A 19,445-nucleotide genomic window follows, 5' to 3' on the forward strand; every position below is an offset into this window, starting at 1 on the left:
CCCTCATGGTGATCCATCTGCCACCCTGCAGTGAAGGGAACTTAAAGCACAAACAGGGTAGCACCTCCCTGGCTTAAACTCCTCAAGGGGCTGAGGGAATGAATGTTCACTTGGGGAGAAATCCAGTGAGCTCCATGCTGAAGGATGCCAATTCCCTGATGGCTTCCCATCCTTCACCGTGAAGTTCAAGGTGAAGCACAACAGTCTTAACTGCCTTTCTCCTCAATTCAGAATAAACCCCAAACTCTCCTCAGGCCGAGACCCTCCAAACACCAGCCTCTCTCCATGCTCCACTCCATCACCTCACACCCCCAGGAGCCAGGGCACCAGCCTCTAAAGGCAGAGGTGAGGCCGACCCTGCCCCTACATAAATTCAGCAGTTGTACTGCCCACTCCTGGGCTGTGCCCTCACAGCGGTCCCTGAACCACCTGACCTGAGAGGAAACTTCTTGTTCTTTCTTACCTCCCTCCTGGGCTTTGTGTAATGGATGAAGCATGTGCTGTTACATTCGGCTGTGATTTGCATCTATAATCTTAAGTGCTATCTTTGTCATGGGTTTGTGTTAACTATTGCACTCCCCTGCCCTACGTGGTGAGCCCCCTGTGATCCGAGACATCCTAAATGTGTGGACAGTATGTGCATCAAAACTATAAGATTTTTGCCTTATTTTTTGTCATCCTTATGTTTCAGATGAGGAAACTGAGGCTGTGGTCCCACCCTGCAGATGCTAGACCTGCCCTCAAAGAGGCTAAATAGTGACTAAGAGGTGATAAATGTCAAGCACAGGAACTCAAACCCAGTCTGCCAGCCTAAGCATCTCAGTGTCTCACCTTGATAGGTGCTGCCTGGCCTCAGGAGTTAGGATTTCTAAAAGATGAAATAAAAGCTTCCACTAGTTTAGGTTTGCAAAGATCTGCGCTACAGGTCTATTAGCTCCCTCAAGCTCTCCATCTGTCTTCGTAAATTCATGAGGCTGTTCATGGCCTCCTATCAACAAAACCTGTGGACCAGGGAGCCTTAGACATTGCTCAGGCTAGACCCCACTGCTGCCCAATGAGTCACACCGTGTGATTATCACCTGAGATGACTTCCTGTGGCTGAGCCAGAGTTCCCCTGGAGACATTTCCAACTGCCCCGACCCCACACCCAGGGACCTGCACCAGGGGGAGGTGCTGATGCCCAGCTGGGCTGCTCGGTGCTGGTGTGGGGCCTGGTGTGAGCGGACCACAGTCTGAGAGTCCATGCTACCAAAGTTCCACCTGGAGGACATGAGAAATAAGGACTGAAGGCAGATGGGGGCCGGGAGCATGCGGGACCGTACGGTACTCTGCCTGGGCCATCTCCATCTGACCAGGCTTCTGTCTATTCTGGGCTCTGGTCAATCAACCCCTCCTGAGGCAGGAATGTGGAAGGCTGTGGGGACGGGGTCCAGGCTCACTAAGGACACATGATCTGCAGCTCTCTCTCCTCAAATCTTCACCACTTATCTATGGAAGGTTTTTTCTTCCTCTATTCCAGTCAAAAATACAGGTAATGCTTCCTGCCCAAACCCACAGAGCCGGTAGGCAGCAGTGGAAGTTTTACAACTGAGGCCTCCTGGATTTTAGAAACTATATTCTTTCATGTCCAATTTGTCCCCGCACCAAAAAAAAAAAAAATAAGAAATTATACCCCAATGATTCAAATGTATGAATTGCCAAGATCATCGTAATGTCATGTGTAGCTAATAAAATAAATAAATAAATAAAGCCACCTTTGGATCCAGGTATGCCCAGAGCCCCTCAATTTCACCATGCCACACAGAAGAGGAGAAGGGACAGGGACCAGGCCCTCTCGGACTCATGTTCCTCTTCCAGACTGTGTTCCAGAGACTTGGGTCCTGGAGACACCCCACCCCAGATAGCCTGTGCCTACTTCCAAGACTCCAACCTCGTTGCCCACCTGTTTTCCTGAGAAGGACCAGGCCTCTCACTGGCCTGGGAGCAGGTGCTTGTGGGACACACGGACAAGCTTGACCTCACACCCAGGGTGCTCTGGCTCATGCACAGGGGACCCTCCTGGTTCCAGATCAAGCAGGAGTGGTGAAGACAAGAAGGCCAGGCCGTGGACTGGGCTGGGGCCAGGGTGCGAGTCTCCCTGGGCCACCGTGTCTTTGCATGTCACTTTAAGGAACCCAGGGAATCTGAATTCCAACCTGCCTCCTAGGCTGTCACACGGGCATATGCAAGTTAGGATGGAATGGACTTTCCAGGACACCTCTGTAATGTATAAACAGCACACGCGGCCTGCAGTCCTCCTTGTCCTCTCACTGAAGGCCACTCGTGGGTTGGGGCCCCATTTGAGTGTACAGCCAGGTTCTGCCAAGCCCAGTCAGCTCAGGTGAGCAGAGGTGTGAAGGAAGGCACTTGGCTCCACACTGGGGCCCTACACCCACCTACACACCCTCATGGCCTCTGATTCCACCCCATCTAGAGCACAGGCAGGACAGTGTCTTCCTGTTCCCCAGATTTGGGGACTCCAAGACAGAAGATGCTCATGGTCGAGAACACACGTGCTGGGCAGTGCCAAGGGCTACAGACCCCGCCATGCAGGGCCTCCTGAGCAGCCTGCCTGCCTCCAGCTCCCTCAGGAGACCAGCAAGTACCTGGTCTCACCTTCCATCCCCATCGGCCGCACCCGCTCACATCTGGTTGTCAGACCAGAGGACAGGAGAACCTATCAAGAGTCAGCAAGCAGAGGAGCTGTGTACGCGTCTGCCACCAATCGAGCCACACAGACTAGCCAGAGCAGGTCTCTAGAAAATACGGGTGGGTACTTCATGAGGATATTTAAGATGCAAACACAGGTCTATAACAAATTTATTTTTTCTGGGCAACTGCAAGTAGACGCTTCCAAGTTGTAGACAGAGGGAAGGCATCATTATTGTCCTGAACCAACAGTCCCTTAAGAGCTTAAGAGTGACATAGAAGGCCCTTCATAGAAACGTTGGTTGTGTGTGTGTGTGTGTGTATGTGCGTGCACGCACGCATGCACATGTGCATACGTGTGTGATTGAAAGGTCCTGTATTGTGGATCTGTGTGGGGGCATACATGTGTGTCCTGTGCTTGTGTGTCCACATCTGTGTGTGTGCATGTGCCTCTGTGTGGGGAATCTGAGGAAACCAAAGGAGGATGATCAAAGGACCTTCCCAGCCCAGTCCTCGAAGCCCTGCAACGTGGCCCGCTGCTTTCCGTTCTCCTCCCTGCAACCTGAACTTGTAATGAGCACTGCACTTCGTGGACACATTTCTGGGAAAGCCATGGCATGTCACGTAACCTTGTGTCGCCTCTTGCTCTAAGATTAACAGGCAAGGGTAGCAGCAGGACAAGGGAAATGCTCAGAAGTGCAAGATGTCCCCACAAATTTAATTATATAGATTCACATTTATATTTAAACATGTTTTATATAGAGATTGTGTGTGTGCTTGTGTACTTTTGGCAAATATCAATTTACTTGTGGCCACTACATATTACCCCTTTGTCAACCCAACACTGAAACCAAGAGGTAAGCTCACACGGCTCTCCATGAGCTGGGACACTGAGACATGCTGCCACCCCTGATGGGGTGGTCACGCTTGTGAGGACTCAGCTTCCTGACAGCAGGACCAGAGCCATGTGGCTGGCACAAGTCCCCACAGCTGGGCAGTGGCAAGAGGACTGATGCATATCAGAGCTCAAAGCCCCTTCTAGTCCCACGGGGACCTGGGAGGGTGTCCACGTGTGAGACCCGGGCGGCGTGAGCCTTTCTTAAGAACGCCTATGGAACCAGAAGCATGAAAGGCCGGGGAGAGCCTGTAATTGGAGGATCAGCTGGCTATGTGTGATGTTGACCATGACACAGAAAGGAAGGGAAGAGGAGCCCTTCAGAGGAGCCACGCCCATTCCACTCAGGGCCCCGAGGAGGAGACCGAGGGCAGGAAACCTCCTATCTGAGAGTTTATGGCAGTGACATCAGACCATCAGTCATCGTATAGAATCAGCCTCAGGGGTCGGCCAGCTTCCATGGAGGACCACAGAGTAAGCACTGCGGCCTGTGCAGGTCAGGGGGTCTCTGCCACAGCCACTGAGCCTGCGGCGGCTCCGGGCACAGGCAGCCCTGGTCAGTGTGCACTGTGAGCAGCACTCCAGGGAATCAGGTAGTGATGGCTGGCCAGATGTGGCCCGCAGACCGTCATCTGCCATTCCCTGCATTAGACCAAGACAGGCCTTCCCTTCCTGACGGGACAGTTCCCTGTGCAGAGCCCAGGACAGGTAGACTTGACTCCCTTCCCATGTTGGGGACTCGGGCCCAGCCACATTATTTGGTGGTGTTTTGACTTTTCACGGGTGTATATTTGTTTGTTTGTTCCAGCTGGCCAGAAACACACTGTGTGATTACAGTAACATCAAGGACATTTGAAAACACAAGAGGATCTTCATCATCTCTGTTTTACAGACGAGGAGACTAAGGCTTGGGGGTGAGGCTGCTGGCGGTGGCTGCTGGCTGGAAAATGGCAGAGCTGGGCTTCCATGCGGGCCCCTTTGACATCCATCTAGGGCTCTTCAGGACACCGCGGGATGGCAAGAGCTGGCCCAGGACTGGCACTGAGTACAGGCCAGGTTGCAGAGGGAGCAAAGATCACACAGGCATGCTCTAAAAAGCAAAGTGCTAACTCTGTCTTCATTTTAGAGGGAAAAAGGAGTCTCTTGTCAAAATATACAGAAAAGCCCGAACTTAGCTCAGGCTTTACATGAGTCCACTGTCTGTGCCTGATGCTCAAAAGTCACAGTCTGTGAGGGAGAGGACGCAGGACCCCACCCTGGCCACCCTGAGTCCTCTCCTGGGACCCCTCCTGTGCCCCCAGGCAGCTGCTCTCAGAGGGGCAGACACTGGTTTGGGGATGGGGGCAGTGGACATGAGTGTTTCTGCCTCCGTCAACCCAACTGCACAGGCTGCTGGATGCGGCCGAGGGGTGATCTTACAACTTCAGAGAAGGGGAGAGTTAAACACGTTGCTTCCACAGGCTTCTTTAGGAGGGGAAAACAATAGTCAGTGCTGAGAAACACTGACCTAAGCTCCGGCTTGATCATCTGGTCACACACAGGAAACTGTCTTTGACGCATGTGCGTGTGTACATGTCTGTGTCCTGAGAGCAGGTGCCCAGCCCCACCAGCGCACCAGGCACGTCCCTGGCACTACCTCACTAGATCCTCACACCCTCAGCAAGGAAGGGAACACTGTGACATCCTCTTTTCAGGTGAAGAGATCAGGCAGAAGGAGATTACCGAAGTGGCCCAAGGTCCACAGAGAGGAAGGAGGGGGCTGGGTGTCACACCCAGGCCACAGCTCCAGATGCTGGGTGGGAGCAGCCAGGGCCTCTGCCTCTGAGTGTGCCTCGGCCGTGCACTGTAGAAATTCAGACCTCTGCTCGGAGGCAGCCTGCAGGAACAAATCCCCAGCGAGTGAAGGCTCTCTGCAACAAAGGCCCACTCAGCACTGGCCTGGCAGACCAGAGCCCAGGGGAAAAGCAAGCCCCCACCCATTCAGAAAGCACTGTGTCTGCCCCACTGCCAGAGAGGGAGTAATGAGAAGCAGCCACATGCTGTCATGTAAATAAGCAAGTGGCAGGACCCTGGGTGTAGAAGCTCCTGTGGGGTGACTGCCAGTTCTCTGGTTTTAGGCAGGGGCTGGAGTCAGGAGAGGTCATGCATCAAACGGGCTTGGATCTGGCTGGGCAGAGCTGGGAGTCTGCTGTTTCTTCCTTGAAGTACACAAGTTAAAAACTAATTAAAAATAAATGAAGGGTGGCTTTTAGTTTTTCATCATTTTCAGTAATTTTCTAATAAAATTTCCAGGCACATAATCAGAATTAAGTAACCAGATGGCTATTTCTAGGGAGCACGATCATTACAAGTTTCCCCAAGGGGCACTCACAATGACCTTTAGGTGGAGGGCAGGGCTGGAACCCAATGGCTCCTGGAGGCCTGCATGGTCCCAAGTGCCAAGCCACAATCATTGACGTGGCACTCCAAACCCACAGCTGCTGCTGCCACCCATTCCTCTCTGGCCTCTGGATCCACCCAGAGGGAACAGCTGTGTGGGTCACTCTGTGGTCACATACGTGTTCCCAATGTGTGCGTGTGATGTGTGTGCATGTGAGGTGTGTGAGGTGTGTATGGTGTCTATGTGTGTAGAGTGTGTGTCCTGAGTTTACCGTGGGACCTCCCAGCTGGCCAGGCCAATAGACACTGGGGGAGGCAGGAGTGTGGTCAGGCAGGCATGGTCACTGGGGACAATGCCACCAGCAGGAATGTGGCCTCTTTGATAACTTTACAAAACTCGTGTTCATAGGGAGCCAGTGACCCAAGAATTCCCCAGAGCAGACTCGCTAACCGCCAGCCTGGAGGCCATGCGGCACTTGGCTGTGTCCTCATGGGGAGAGGTGACTGCAGGGCACTTGGTGGACTTTGCTCTGGCTGAGGCTGCCCCAGGACCTCCCTCCCAGCTGTGCGAACTTGGGAAGGTTAAACACATGGCTCAGCCTCCCCTCTGCCTCCTGGGACACAGGCAATCACACCTGGCCCAGGCCTTCCCTCCCCTCCCCGGCCCCTGGTCTCTCCCCCCCACAGGCCCGATGGACTCCACCTCAGGCCCTTTGCTCCCACCATTCCCTGTGCCCAGCAGTCCTGGCCTGTACATCTGGGCCTCCCCACTGGGCTTCATGCCATTCCTAGAGCATCTCTAACGTTTCCCTGTCAGAGGCTCCCCAGCCCCCACCAACTAGGTACTGAGAAGGCTCCTGCTCCACCTGCTTCAGAGCACCTGTCTCCACGTGAAGCCACTTTGCCCACTCTGCGATTTGTTTGGTCACCTATGTCCTTTCCTTCTGAAAGTGTCACCCTCAATTAGGACCACAGAGGTCTTGCTCTGCACTGTGACCCACAAGCCTCAGGACAGTTCCCAGGGGAGAATATGGCTCAAAAAAAAATTCATTAAAATAACACAAAAACACATATAAAGAGTCCTTTTAAAATTCACTGTTGTGAGATGGTAACCATAAATGTCCATTTAGCCCATTTCTAATTACATGAGTTGTGTTATCTACTGAAATAAATTTTAAGGGCACCCAATAACTGATTCCTTTGGAAGGTTAGGTGCTCTGGCTGCCGGGCACGAGACAAGGAAAGGGGGAGCCCTCAGAAAGGCTGGGGACCATGGCCCGCCCAGTCACTGCTATCACAGCAGAAAACAGGTGTAATGCTACAGGAAACTGAACTCAGGGGGTAGTGAATTAAAGGCCACCACACCCAAATCCAAATGCAGAACCGAGCTTCAATGCCCACATCTTTCCAGTGAGAGTCAAGGTGAACAATGTAAGGATAGAATTGACCTGCCCCTCACCTCAAAGAAGTCACTCCCCCTCCTGCTCCCGGTCACATTAGTAGCCAGAAGTTAAAACTCCCGTTAGAGGAGGAATGCAGCTACCCATGCAGCATGAGGAGCAGAGAGAGAGAGAGGATGGCCACGCGTCAGGGACAGGCAAGCACCACGGAAGCATGAGAGAAGCTCCCACCCTCCCCTGATCCAGACCAACACCCCCACCCAGGAGTCCAGGAGCAAAAGGCAGAACCTAGGAGGTCTCTGCCCATGGAGATGGGATAGAGGACCACCATAGCACGTCCCCAGAATAGAAGTAGGTGGAGGCCCTCTCCGCTGGCATTCCACAGACCACTTACAGCAACCCGATAAGCTATATAAGGGTTGTTTTGTGGCCACAGCAAAGCTGGGGGTGGAGAGAGCTCTTAATTACAGCCGATGCTCTGGGCCTGTCCACAGCCTCCACCCCATAAGCTGTGGGAAGCTGAGGCTGAGATTGGCCCCCTGGGAACCTCTCTCAGGCCACAGAGAAGCCAGAGTTGGTACCCTGACATGAAGGCACTTCTCTGAAAGCATCCAAGGCCAAGGGGATACTACAGCACCACAGATGCCCCTAGAAGAGGCCACTGGGAGAGGCCTACATAGGTCATGAGACTGCTCCAGTGTCATCTCTATTGACACTGGTCACTGTGGTCATCACGGCCTCTGCCATTCCACCTACACATCTGCACTTTTTTCACTTACAAAACAGAGATGATGATTTCTCTGAGTAGCCTTAGTTTCACTCAGCTACTCAGCAAGCAGCTACTGGTCACCAAATATGAGACAGACCTCTGCAAGGGACCAGGGAAAGTGCAGTATCACATGTTCAGCAGGACTCCCGAGCTGCAAGAGGCTCGGCTATTGGCAGACCCCTCAGCCGAGAGTCCGCTCCTGGTCTCTGTCATCCTCGGTAGTCCCTGTCATGCCTCCCTGCACCTCAGTGCCATCAACCACAAGACAGGAATGACCATGACATTTAGACAGAGGATCCTGATGACACTTTGGTAAAATGGGTATTTAAAGCTGCTTCTTTAATGTAAGTGGAACCAGCCAGAGGAACTCAGAACCTGGGGTCAAGCACAGCAAGGCTAAACTCCCCCCTCAGCCCTCGGGCAGCTAGGCCACCTTAGGAGTAACTCAAGTTCTTCAGGCACCGTCCCCTCAGTGGTAAGTCAGGATAGCATGGTGCCAACTCTGTGCAGACACATCTGCCATGTATGTGAGCACAGAGACAGTCAGACACATATGAAGAGAAAATTAACTATTCACACCCACTTATGCTCTGCCTCTGAGCCCTGGGTGGCAGGCTGTGTGGCTGGGATTCCAACATAGCTCTTAAAAGAACACTGAATGGGGGCATCCGAGACCTGAGAAGTAGGACAGGTGAGGTCCACAGGTGGTCCAAAAGCATTTGGACAATGGAAAGGCTTCTGCATGGTATATCCAAAGGAAGTTCAGCCCACCACCCCTCCTCTGCCCATTTGGCTACTCCTGGCTGGCTTCCAGATCAGCTTCTGCCCACAGACTCCAACGCCTGCTGTCTTAGGGCAGGGGGACACTGCACTCCACCGTGGACACCAGTCCCTTACTTCCTGTTCATTGGCTCTAGACTCAGCTTCCCCTCTGAAGGGCAGCCCCTGGACACCTGCTGGTCCTCGGAGCTGTTCTTCCTCCATTCAGTAGCCAAGCTCAATGGAAAGAGCACACATGGCTTTGGAAGCAACCAGAACTTCATACATCATCACCAACATCAGCATTGTTGGAGGAGAGGGAGGGGGAGAAGGCAGCAACAATGACCACCCCATCCTTTAAGCCCACGATGCATCAGGCATGCTATTATATGGGGAGGGGGAAAGATTTTTATCTGTAACTGTAAAAACTAAAATTCACAGATATCAGGTAATGTGCTAAATATCACACTAATAATAAGTGTAACGGCCAAGAAATTGGGATCATATCCACTGTCTACACTGCCAACCCAACGCCTTCACTACCACTACTATCCATCCATGCTGCCAACCATGCAATGATCTTGACCCCTGGGGCAACAACCCAAAAGAAAATGTGAGCCACATATGCAGTAATTTTCTAGTATCCTCATTAAAAGTAGTAAAAAGAAACAAGATAGGTTTTTTTCTTACTAATATCTTGTATTTAACTCTATTTTTCCAAATTATCAATTCAGTATATAATCAATCAATATAAAAATTCATAGCTGCATTACTTTCTTTTATTCATGCTAAATCTACAAAATCCAGTGTGTGTTTTACAATTGCAGCAGGGCTCAGTTTGGGCCAGCCCCACGCCAAGTGCTCAGTAGTCACACACATTGAACAAGCAGGTCAGGAGCACCAGGCTCCCACTTGCATGGTATCAGGGCCCACATTGCAGCTGGGGAATATGGAGTGAGACTGCAAGAGGCTCAGCTAATGGCAGACTCCTCAGTTCTTCTCATGCAAAGTGGAACCAGCTCCCCGGGTCTCCCTCTGCATAAGTCCCACTGAAGGAAGTCTGCTGAGATTTTTGACGTTCAGCTTGCCTCGGCCAGTGTGCCTTTGCCAGACTCACATCAACCTTGAAAATCTAACCATTTGTCTGTACTCACAATTTCAAGTTTTCAGTTATTGTTGAGTGTGATTTCTGATTTGTGGGAGATTTTTATTATTGGCCCTTGGCAGGAGCTGGGACAGACCACTGCATAATTACTTCCAAAAGTTCATACATCACAACAGCAAGCACAGAATTCATTGTCCAGGCACTGTCCTCGACTTCCTTTAAACAATATTAGAGAACCCTTCCTAAATGCCAGGATCTGCTTCAGGAACCATGGACTGAAAGCAGTGGACTTCATCCTGGTGATGCTTATACTCTTGTGTGTGTAGGTAGACACTAACACATACATAACACATAGGTGACATCCAGTGCACACACCCAATAGTGTAACTGTCTGCCACTTTCCTGCTGTCCCAAGTGGACAGGTGCTTTTTGAGGTCAAAGAGAATGCCAACTCCATCCCTGTATCCTGGGTCCCTGGCTGGGCCCCAACACCAAAGAATCACTCAATGTATGTTTAATGAATGAATAAAAATGAAGGAATGGATGGATGGAAATGAACAAAGTCTACTACCATGCATGGTTACAAAGTGACCAAAGGATTAGATTGAATTTAACAGCTGCCACCATACATGGTCCTTAAATGCATGACTAAATGGGTCTTATGAATTCCTGCTACATAAAATAACCCGCTATTGTTATTCTGCCACGTTCCAGATCATCAATAGGCCCCTCTATTCAGAACAGCTCCTATGCAGTTCAGGCTGTAAAGTCACTCAGGGGCATCTTCTCTCATGTGCAGAGGAATTCCTGGTGTGTGGATTTTGAGGCCTCCTTGATCTAATCTTACCAGATGTTTCCAATATGTTACTGTTAGATCTTTTATTTTTGTTTTCCTTTGTTTCTAACTGAAGCCACTGTTAGGGCATTTTATTTCATTTGTCACCAGAATAGATCAAGCCCTCTTCATCGTGCAGCTGTATTTACAAAAACGGATTCGCCTTAGGCAACTGAGAACTGGAATCTCCCAGGGAGGCATTTGGAGCACCCTGGCTACGGGATATGAGAGTTTTTCCCAAGGTTATCGTGGTGCACGGAGTCGTTCTCAGCTGGTCCGCAGCTGCTTCTCCTTCTCTTAAGGTACCGGCTACTTTTCCTCCGTGTATCAAACTCCTTTTCTCAAAGGCACAGGAGTGGTAACTACCTCCACTCCCAAATGTTAAAAAGACTACAGGGGTTAATGCCCCTATCCCTAGTGCCTGCAGCTGGCTTACACTCTGAGGTTAGTGATTGGCCAAGGAGCAGTCACATGACCTTCCTTAGCCAATCAGACTGAATGTCAGATGGGGTGGGGAGAACTCCCCTCCCCTTGAATTTGCAGGCCCATGGAGCTCTAAGGGTGCTGGGAGGTGTCTTGCGAGGGTAGCCCCAGTCTGCCCACTTCTATCATCCTCTCCTCTGCCAGCCTCAGGAGGCCACTGGGACGGCAGCACCTAGACTCTTGTCAGCTGGTATCAGAAGAGGCCAGGCTACCTGGAGGCCCAGCCAAGCAGGAGAGGGGGTGGGGGTTCCAGCTTCCTTTAGCTGCAGCCTGGAGGGCAACTGAGACCTCCAAGGCCACGCTGCTGCTGGGAGCGCGTCCTCAGCCCTCAGGAGTCAGGCAAATTGTTCATCCAGCCCATCTCTTGATCTGAGCCTTCTCTAAGGAGAACCTTCATCTGTGTCTCACTAGTGGACCCATTTACTGCTGGGGCCTACACACAAGTCTGTGGGGTGCTGCCTTACCACCCAGACAGAAGCCTGGTATGGCCTGCTTTCATGGTGCCAAGCTGCCTGACTTCTGGCCTTTTCAGTCTTCAAGTCAGTTAGAGTGGGGACTTCTGTGGCCTATGCTCTGAGGCATCATCCAATCATGGATGGTGGCATGATGGTGACAGCTGCATTCCATAGGCACACAGGAGGAGACCAGCCCATGGAGACAGGAAGAGGGAGGCCTGAGGCTGGAATCTGCTCCTAGCCCTGTTGCCAAATGAACTGTCAAATTCCTGCATAAAATCCTACAATCTTCACCTTAGCACACCTAAGTCTTGTCTATTGAAATTCTGATAACCTGACAAAGCCCCCACTTCCCCATGACCTCAGCCACACTGTGCTGTGGCATCTCCTAATGCCACCACATCACCTCCTCCTCCCTCCACAGCTCACCAACAACCTGAGCACACCTCCTCCAGGGAGCCCGCCCTCCCTCCTCAACATCACTACCGCCATCACCACACAAAACCCCAGCGCATGGGACTGCCTGAACCTTTATGAAGACACCCCTCAACTACCCAGTATCACATGCTCTTCACATGTCTTTCCTGGCTTCTGGACAAACACACTGAGGATTGGAGCTATGTCTCATGTTTTTCTATAGCCCCAGAAATCAGAAAAAAGTTGCATAAAAAGTTGTTCCTCAATACATTTCTGTTGAAAAAATAAGTGGAGATTAAATAAGCAACAGAGAGATAAGCTCCATGTGTAGTAAGAAACCAAGAACCATCCAGTTCCTAGAGTAGTTTAGCTGTGTGCTGACTGGGCACAAGCCAGGCCTGTGCCCACTTGCTAGGCCACACCCAATTCCTCTCACTGCCAGTCCCTCCCACCACTTGCCCAAACCCCTAGGACCATCCCTGCTCCTGGTAGAGGTTGGACCACTGGGCTTCCCTGGGAGGAGTTGGCTGGTCCCTGCAGTCGTAAATAAGACAGACTAAGACTAGTCCACTGACTGTCTATAGCCCCCGCCTCCCCAGCCTCAAGGCACAGCCCTGCCCGGCCTGGTGGGGAAAGATAACGGCACCATCCAGGTCTAACCTGTAGAAACTACAGATAAGCTGGACCTTGAGAAAATCACTCCATCCTCCCTATCCAGGGGAGGGAACTGTCCTCAGAATGACCCACTAAGATCCTGGAGGTCAGGCTTCCGGGTCAGCCCCAGAGCCATTCATGCTCTGTGCCTGCCTCCTGCCCAGTGGCCCGTCCTCCCCCAGCCACAGTGAGACGGATTCCAGGCAAACAAGTGGGAGAACTGGGGTTATCTCAGAGGGCTGCAGGTCAAGAGCACTTGGCCTGGGAGAGGCAGCCCTGACCATCTCTGAAGCGTGCAGCTGGATTGCTGGCCTGGTTAGCTCACATACCCTGTGTATGCCCATTCTCTTGCTTGATGGCTCATGGAAGCCCCTTAGAAGACCTTGCCACCTGCCAAATGCCTCAGTGAGGACTTTTCAAGTGCTGCCTTGGTGGTTGGAAGACCACGTTCCCAGCTCAGAGATGAAGATGGACACTCAGGCCTTTAGTCCTCCTGCATCTCACAGTGGGGTGAGGATTTGGAAGGAAGACTTTAATCCCAAAGCCCTTTCCATCTCTGCCCCAGAAGTGGGAAGACAGACTCCCTAATAACTGGCTGGTTGGTCCACCAGATCCATTACCACACTGACCCCTAGGCAAGGCGGCTTTCTCTGTCCCCGCACCTGCACCTGCTGTTCACCTAACCCAGCCACTTCCGCCTGCTGCACTGCTTCTTTGCCTGGGGACCCCCACACAACCACGCTGGTCGCAGGGCACGCTGCCCTTGGACGGGGACAAACTCCACACAGGGAGGCCAGGCCACTCACTTTCACACAGGCGGCGCCTCAGCTTGCCACGGATCTTGTCGATGGCGTTGAAGTCGGACACGTGGAAGACATGTGCAGCCTTGGGCTCGGAGGCAATCTCATCCAGCTCCTCCTTCAGCGCCGCCCCCACGCCCACCGCAAAGATGCGGATGCCTGCAGCGTGGGCGGCTCTGGCCGCGTCCAGCACCAGGTCCTGGCTGCGGCCGTCGGTCAGCAGGATGGCCACCTGCTTGAAGGCGCGGTCCCCGGGCCGCCCGCCGGCCTGCGGGGAGAAGCTGCGGCTGGTGATGTACCGCAGCGCGTCGCCCGTGTTGGTGTTGCCTCCGTGGTAGGTGATGCGCCTCGCTGCAGCCTTGACCTCCTCCCGCGAGCTGAAGCGGCCCAGCTCAAAGGCCGTGGTGGGCGTGTCGCTATAGCGCACCACACCTACGCGGGTGCCGTCTGGGCCCACCTCGAAGGTGTCCACCAGGTTGGCCACCCACTGACGGACCTTCTCAAAGTCCTCCTTGCCCACGCTGGAGGAGGTGTCCAGGAGGAACACCAGATCATAGTGCACAGTTTTGCAGCCTGCAGGGGCAAGAGAAAGGGTGACATAGCGCAGATGGGTTGTGGAAAAGCATGTCCCCAAGGCCCTAAAGGAGTGGACACTGGGACCACAGGCGCCTGACTCCAGTACCTGCCTGCTCTGCCCGTACGGCAGGTGACAATCGGGATTCTGAGCACAGCGCTCCTGTTTGGTAGCAACAAGAGGGGCCTCCCCAAGCTTGCTGTGAATTCCACTGAGGATAGTGACAGCACCTTAAAATGATTCACACCCTTGGAACGCCACTAGGCGTCAATCTCTGCACTTCAATTTTGGTTTAAAAGTAAATTTTATTATTGCTATTTTTAAAACCTACTTACAAATAACACAAGCCTATTTCAGAAAACTCAGAAAAGGCAATCACAAACTGAACACTGGTTTTCCCATCCACAGAGACAATATTGTTAGTCGTGATATATATCCTTGATTACCTTCAATTTCCGCTTAGTTACTGGGAATTAGACCTGATGTTCAAGTTGTTTACCCACACCTAGCACTATGCTAGAAATCAGTTCCTGGTTGATAAGGTCAGTTTCCCTGGTCTTTCCTGTAAGGATGCACACAGTTGATTGATGCACATTCTTGCTGGATATTTAAATAGTTTATAGTATTTCATTCAACATTACTACATATAGGATATCTTCCATTTGTGTATTTTCAATATAAATTTAAGAATTTTTATAATGCTTTATGCTATATGCTTTATAGCTTATAGATTTTACCTAAACTAATGATGCTTTTGATTAAACAAACCAAGTTTCCTCATCCTCACATTAGCCCCGTGCAGCAAGTTTATTCATCCATCTTATAACTAGATGATGTGGGAAAAGTGTTGTCCTGAACCCCAGAGTGGTGCACATACAGGGGAACCGTCAAGAAGCCCTGGTGCTGACCACTCCAGAAGGTGCTGTTGGTCGCACCAACAGCAGCAGTGCAGAAGCCTCTAGAACACAAATCCAAACATGCAGATAGTGAAAACAAAACATAACAAAAAAAAAAAAAAAAACACTTAGTTAAAATACCAGATTGGCAAAGTTCAAAAAAGACTGATGGTCACTGTGAATTTGAGGAGAAGACATCTGTCTGCTCAACAAGTGGCCTTACAATTTGCCACACCATTCTCATAAAGGATGGAATTTTTTTATCCACCAATTTCAAATTTGTGATTGATCCCAAGAAAACAGAAAAAAAAAAAGATGGAGGAATAAAAGATATACTAGGGTGCTGGTGTTGTGGCTCAGGGTAGAGCGCTCACCTAGCATGTGTGAGGTGCTGAGTTCCATCCTCAGCACCACATAAAAATAAACAAATAAAATAAAGATATTGTGTCCAACTACAACTAAATTAAAAAAAAAAAGAAAAGAAATACTAGGAATATTACAGAGCATGATCAGAGAATTTAAGGAAACAACCTAGCCATGGCCTGTGTGGAACAACTAGATGCCATTGTGCACTTGATCCATGCAGTGGGATGCCAAGGCATGGATCACACACAGTCATGACTGCCAGGGAACCCACATCTACCAGTGTGGACACACTTCCCAAAAGAGTATTGAGTGTGAAAGTTGCTTACAAAGTATTGTGTATAATATAAAAAGATTCTGGAAAGCAAGCCTGTGTGTGTAGTTGTGTACATGTGCCTCAGAGAACCTGCAGCTGAGCAGCAGTGCTCACCAATGGCAAGTAGAGCTACGGATGAACTTTATTATTCTGTATCTTCTGCTTTTATATGTGCAGGCAATTGAGTTCAAAAGTCAGAAAAACAATAGAGCTATATGTAATTACACACACACTCAAACACCCATACACACACACACACACACACACACACGCATGCACAATTAGGCCTGACCAAAGCCACTCTTCAATATTTCATACCTATCTTTCCCTCCTGTTTTCAAAATCCAAGTTACAATCTGCACCTCGAGGGTCTTGGCAGGATTGTACCTAACAAGATTAGGGCTTTTGGAGTGTGTTTGCCCAGATGTGTAGACTCAGAGATAATTCCTGGGGAGTTGCTTTCCTTGACACAAAGGTCATCCTTTTGTCCTTAGGATAGGAATGTCCCTGCCTATTCAGGATAATTGCTGCAGAGGGCCAGGCAGGGCCTGTAGGCTATAATCCTAGAGCAAATTTGTTCTAAAGCTGAAGGTTCATTTGCTGGGGAGGCCTCACTGAGAGGCCCCTCTGAGCTCTCTGCACATTTTTCTCCTGGAGGCAAAGGAACGGCCCAGATTGTGGGCACATGAGAATCAAGTGCTATAGCCTGGGCTCTGTGAAGCCAAAGGCCCTCGCAGGTGCCCTCTGCCCTCACGCCGGACATCTTCCACTCTGTGAGGTGAGGGCCTGGGGGAGAAAACTGCTATGTCTTCCACCTTTGAATCAACTGCACATTTGAGGCCGACTTGATAGACATAGAGCCCCATGGTCCTCACACACAAACTGGACATCCATAGTGTTTAGTCTTCCTAGCTAGTCAGGCTTTGAGAGTCTTAGGCAAAGTAAAATATATAAGAAAATGCTGTAAAATTGATAAAGAAATAGGGTGAACTTTATTTTTTGAGGCTCACACAAGAAAGTCTTAGCACGTCATTGTCACTTTCCATGTTCTCCCAGCCTCACTTCTGTGGCTTGGGGCCTCGCTGCCTCAGCTCCTCACCTGTAAACTGGGAGTGGCATTTCATGCCTGGATCTGCCACCTCGGGGAGTCTCCACAGCCCCAACCATAGAAGCAGAGGACCCTGAATGCCTACTTTGTGAAGGTGCTGTGGACACAGCCTGGCTGTGCTCCTGACCCTCCATCACCTCTCAGCACTGCCTGTGCCTTCCCCCGCTGCAGGGCCCTCAGGCTGCCCAGCAAAACTGTCCTGTCACAGTTCAACCTCCCTGGACCCCTGGTGTCCCATCTCCAGTAAATGTTACTGAGCCTTGGTCAACTCCACAGGGATTTCTCCTTGTGTCCTAGACACTCTCTGATGGGCCCCAGTGTGTCCACCAGTCACCACACCCCGGGATGTGTCCAAAGCCTTCGCAGAGCAGAATACCATGACAGGGCCTTACCCTAACCCTAACCCGCCCTCTGCCCCCTCCCCAAACCCTGCATGCATGCACTTGACAGGGCCAGGCTCACGGCACATCATGCCACTGATCGGACCTGTTACAGCAACACATTGCCCTCTCCCTCTCTCACACCCGCTCCCTCACACCCACAGGCGCAGTCACACAGGCGCAGTCACACCATCATACTTTCTCCCACAGCCACTCACAATTATCCCACACATGTGCACTCACACACACATGCTCACACACACACGCTCACATGCACACACTCACACAGTCACACATGCACAGTCACATGNGCATGTGAGGTGTGTGAGGTGTGTATGGTGTCTATGTGTGTAGAGTGTGTGTCCTGAGTTTACCGTGGGACCTCCCAGCTGGCCAGGCCAATAGACACTGGGGGAGGACGGGCCACTGGGCAGGAGGCAGGCTGTGGCATTCCCGAGGAGGCCTGCCGTGGCTCTCTTGCTCTTGGAAACCAGCATTTCCAGGCCAGGAAGAGACCTGACGAGGTCTAGCAGAGCATCTCCTGTGTGGAGAAAGACCCAGCCTTAGAGCAGCCCCTCACTGGAGTGGAAGGGCCACGGCCACGGGAGGGACCGACCAGCCTCCCAGCCAATCTTTACTCCTCGGCTTAACTCTTCAGGCAGCCAAGAAGGTGACCTTCCAAAGAGAAAGCAAGTGCCCCCTCCCCCTGACCCGTCCACCTGTCGTTCACCCACCCAATTAGCATGTGTGTGCGGAGGACCTGCCCAGCTAGGTAGGCCAGGGGACTGCAGAGCAGTAGGGGGCCTGGTGCAGGAGGACCCCAGCCAGGCCCAGCCTACAGCCCACCTGTAAGCCCAGCTCATCCCCGACTGAGGAGATCCACAGGCCTGCTGCAACTGTGCACCCCACGACCGCCCACCTCCCGAGGGTCCAGCAGACTGCACTTGGTCACTGTGGACTTTCCAGCAGTGTCCCACTGATGCCAGCTCTGAAATGGCCCCTGGCCTCTGCGGAGGGCTTTTCCCTCTGCATGAAGTCCTCACACTCACCTGAGGGCACCTGGAGGTCCCAGCTCAGCAGCTGCTCTTCCGGAGCCTTCCCAGTCCCCTCCCATATGACTGCCACCCTCGGCTGCCTCCAATGAGCCCTCAGAGCCTCTCTCACAACAGTGGGTTTATGTTACTTCATCCCTTTGCCCTAGCATCTGCCCTGCTGACCACCAGATGCCTGGGGGCTGATGCCAAGCTGACCTAACTGGGCACGGATTAGGGCACGCACGCGCACACACACACACACACACACAGCCAATATCTATGAATGAAGGGGAAAGTCAAGAATTTTTCAAACCTGACACTTGCAATGGGAGGAGGTTATCCAAAGGCAAAAGAGCATAAGAGTCTTTCTGCTTCAAATTATGAGTACTTTCTTTAGATTTTAATAAAGAGAAAAGCAGGTTGCAAGGGAATAAAAGCAAACTTAATCGTTGCAGAGTACCATTGTGAGTTGTGTTTACAAAGATCATCGGGGGATAACTACAAAGAACCACAGAGGACTCCACAACTGCATCTGCTGAATCAGCATGTCCACTGCAATGGAAGCTGTGTGCTACCCCAGTGGTCTGAGCTGGGACTATTGTGCAAACAGAAACCACAGGACAGGTGGACAGTGCGTGGATATGTGTGTGTGTGCAAGCAGGTGTGTGTGGAGGTGTTTCTCTTCTTGCATTTTTTTCTGAATTATGTTAACATTTCAGCTTTTTATCAATGTCATCTAAAGTCATTTAAAAAATGATCCATTGAATTGGAAGAGAACCTCCCAAATCTGGATGAGCTCAGAAGAAAACATCCACAGGGTGAGCCTGGTGACAAACACGGGTGAACCATTAATCTCTGGGGTCTTGCTCCCTGCCATACACACACACACACACACACACACACCCCTCAGAGGGAGCAAGCTAAGTGTGTGAAATCATAAGCTACCTGGGCACCATTGACTGCACGAGACCTGGCATTGCCCATTCGACCTCCTGTAGCATCTGCCCTCCAGCCACATGCAATTTCTTATGGTAACCAGATGCGAACATTACCCCCGACCATGCTCTGAGAGGTTGTAGCCCATCCTGGGAGACCCCAGAGTGGCCTCCAGCTGGTCTACCTGTCTGATTCCCAC

General features: G+C 51.4%; 1 protein-coding gene across 1 annotated transcript in view; it reads right to left on the reverse strand.

Annotated features, from left to right (window-relative positions):
- Col22a1 (collagen type XXII alpha 1 chain) overlaps window positions 1–14,994 on the reverse strand; it is a 208,179-nt gene extending 193,185 nt beyond the window's left edge. The window contains exons 1-2 of the mRNA XM_015486301.2: window positions 14,982–14,994; window positions 13,646–14,212 (exon numbers count right to left, since the gene is read on the reverse strand). Coding sequence (XP_015341787.1) covers window positions 13,646–14,212; window positions 14,982–14,994 — 580 coding nt within the window. The remainder of the gene's footprint in view (window positions 1–13,645; window positions 14,213–14,981) is intronic.
- Window positions 14,995–19,445: the final 4,451 nt, after the last annotated feature.

Source organism: Marmota marmota, unplaced genomic scaffold (genome assembly GCF_001458135.2).
Source record: "Marmota marmota marmota unplaced genomic scaffold, marMar, whole genome shotgun sequence".
NCBI lineage: Eukaryota > Metazoa > Chordata > Mammalia > Rodentia > Sciuridae > Marmota > Marmota marmota.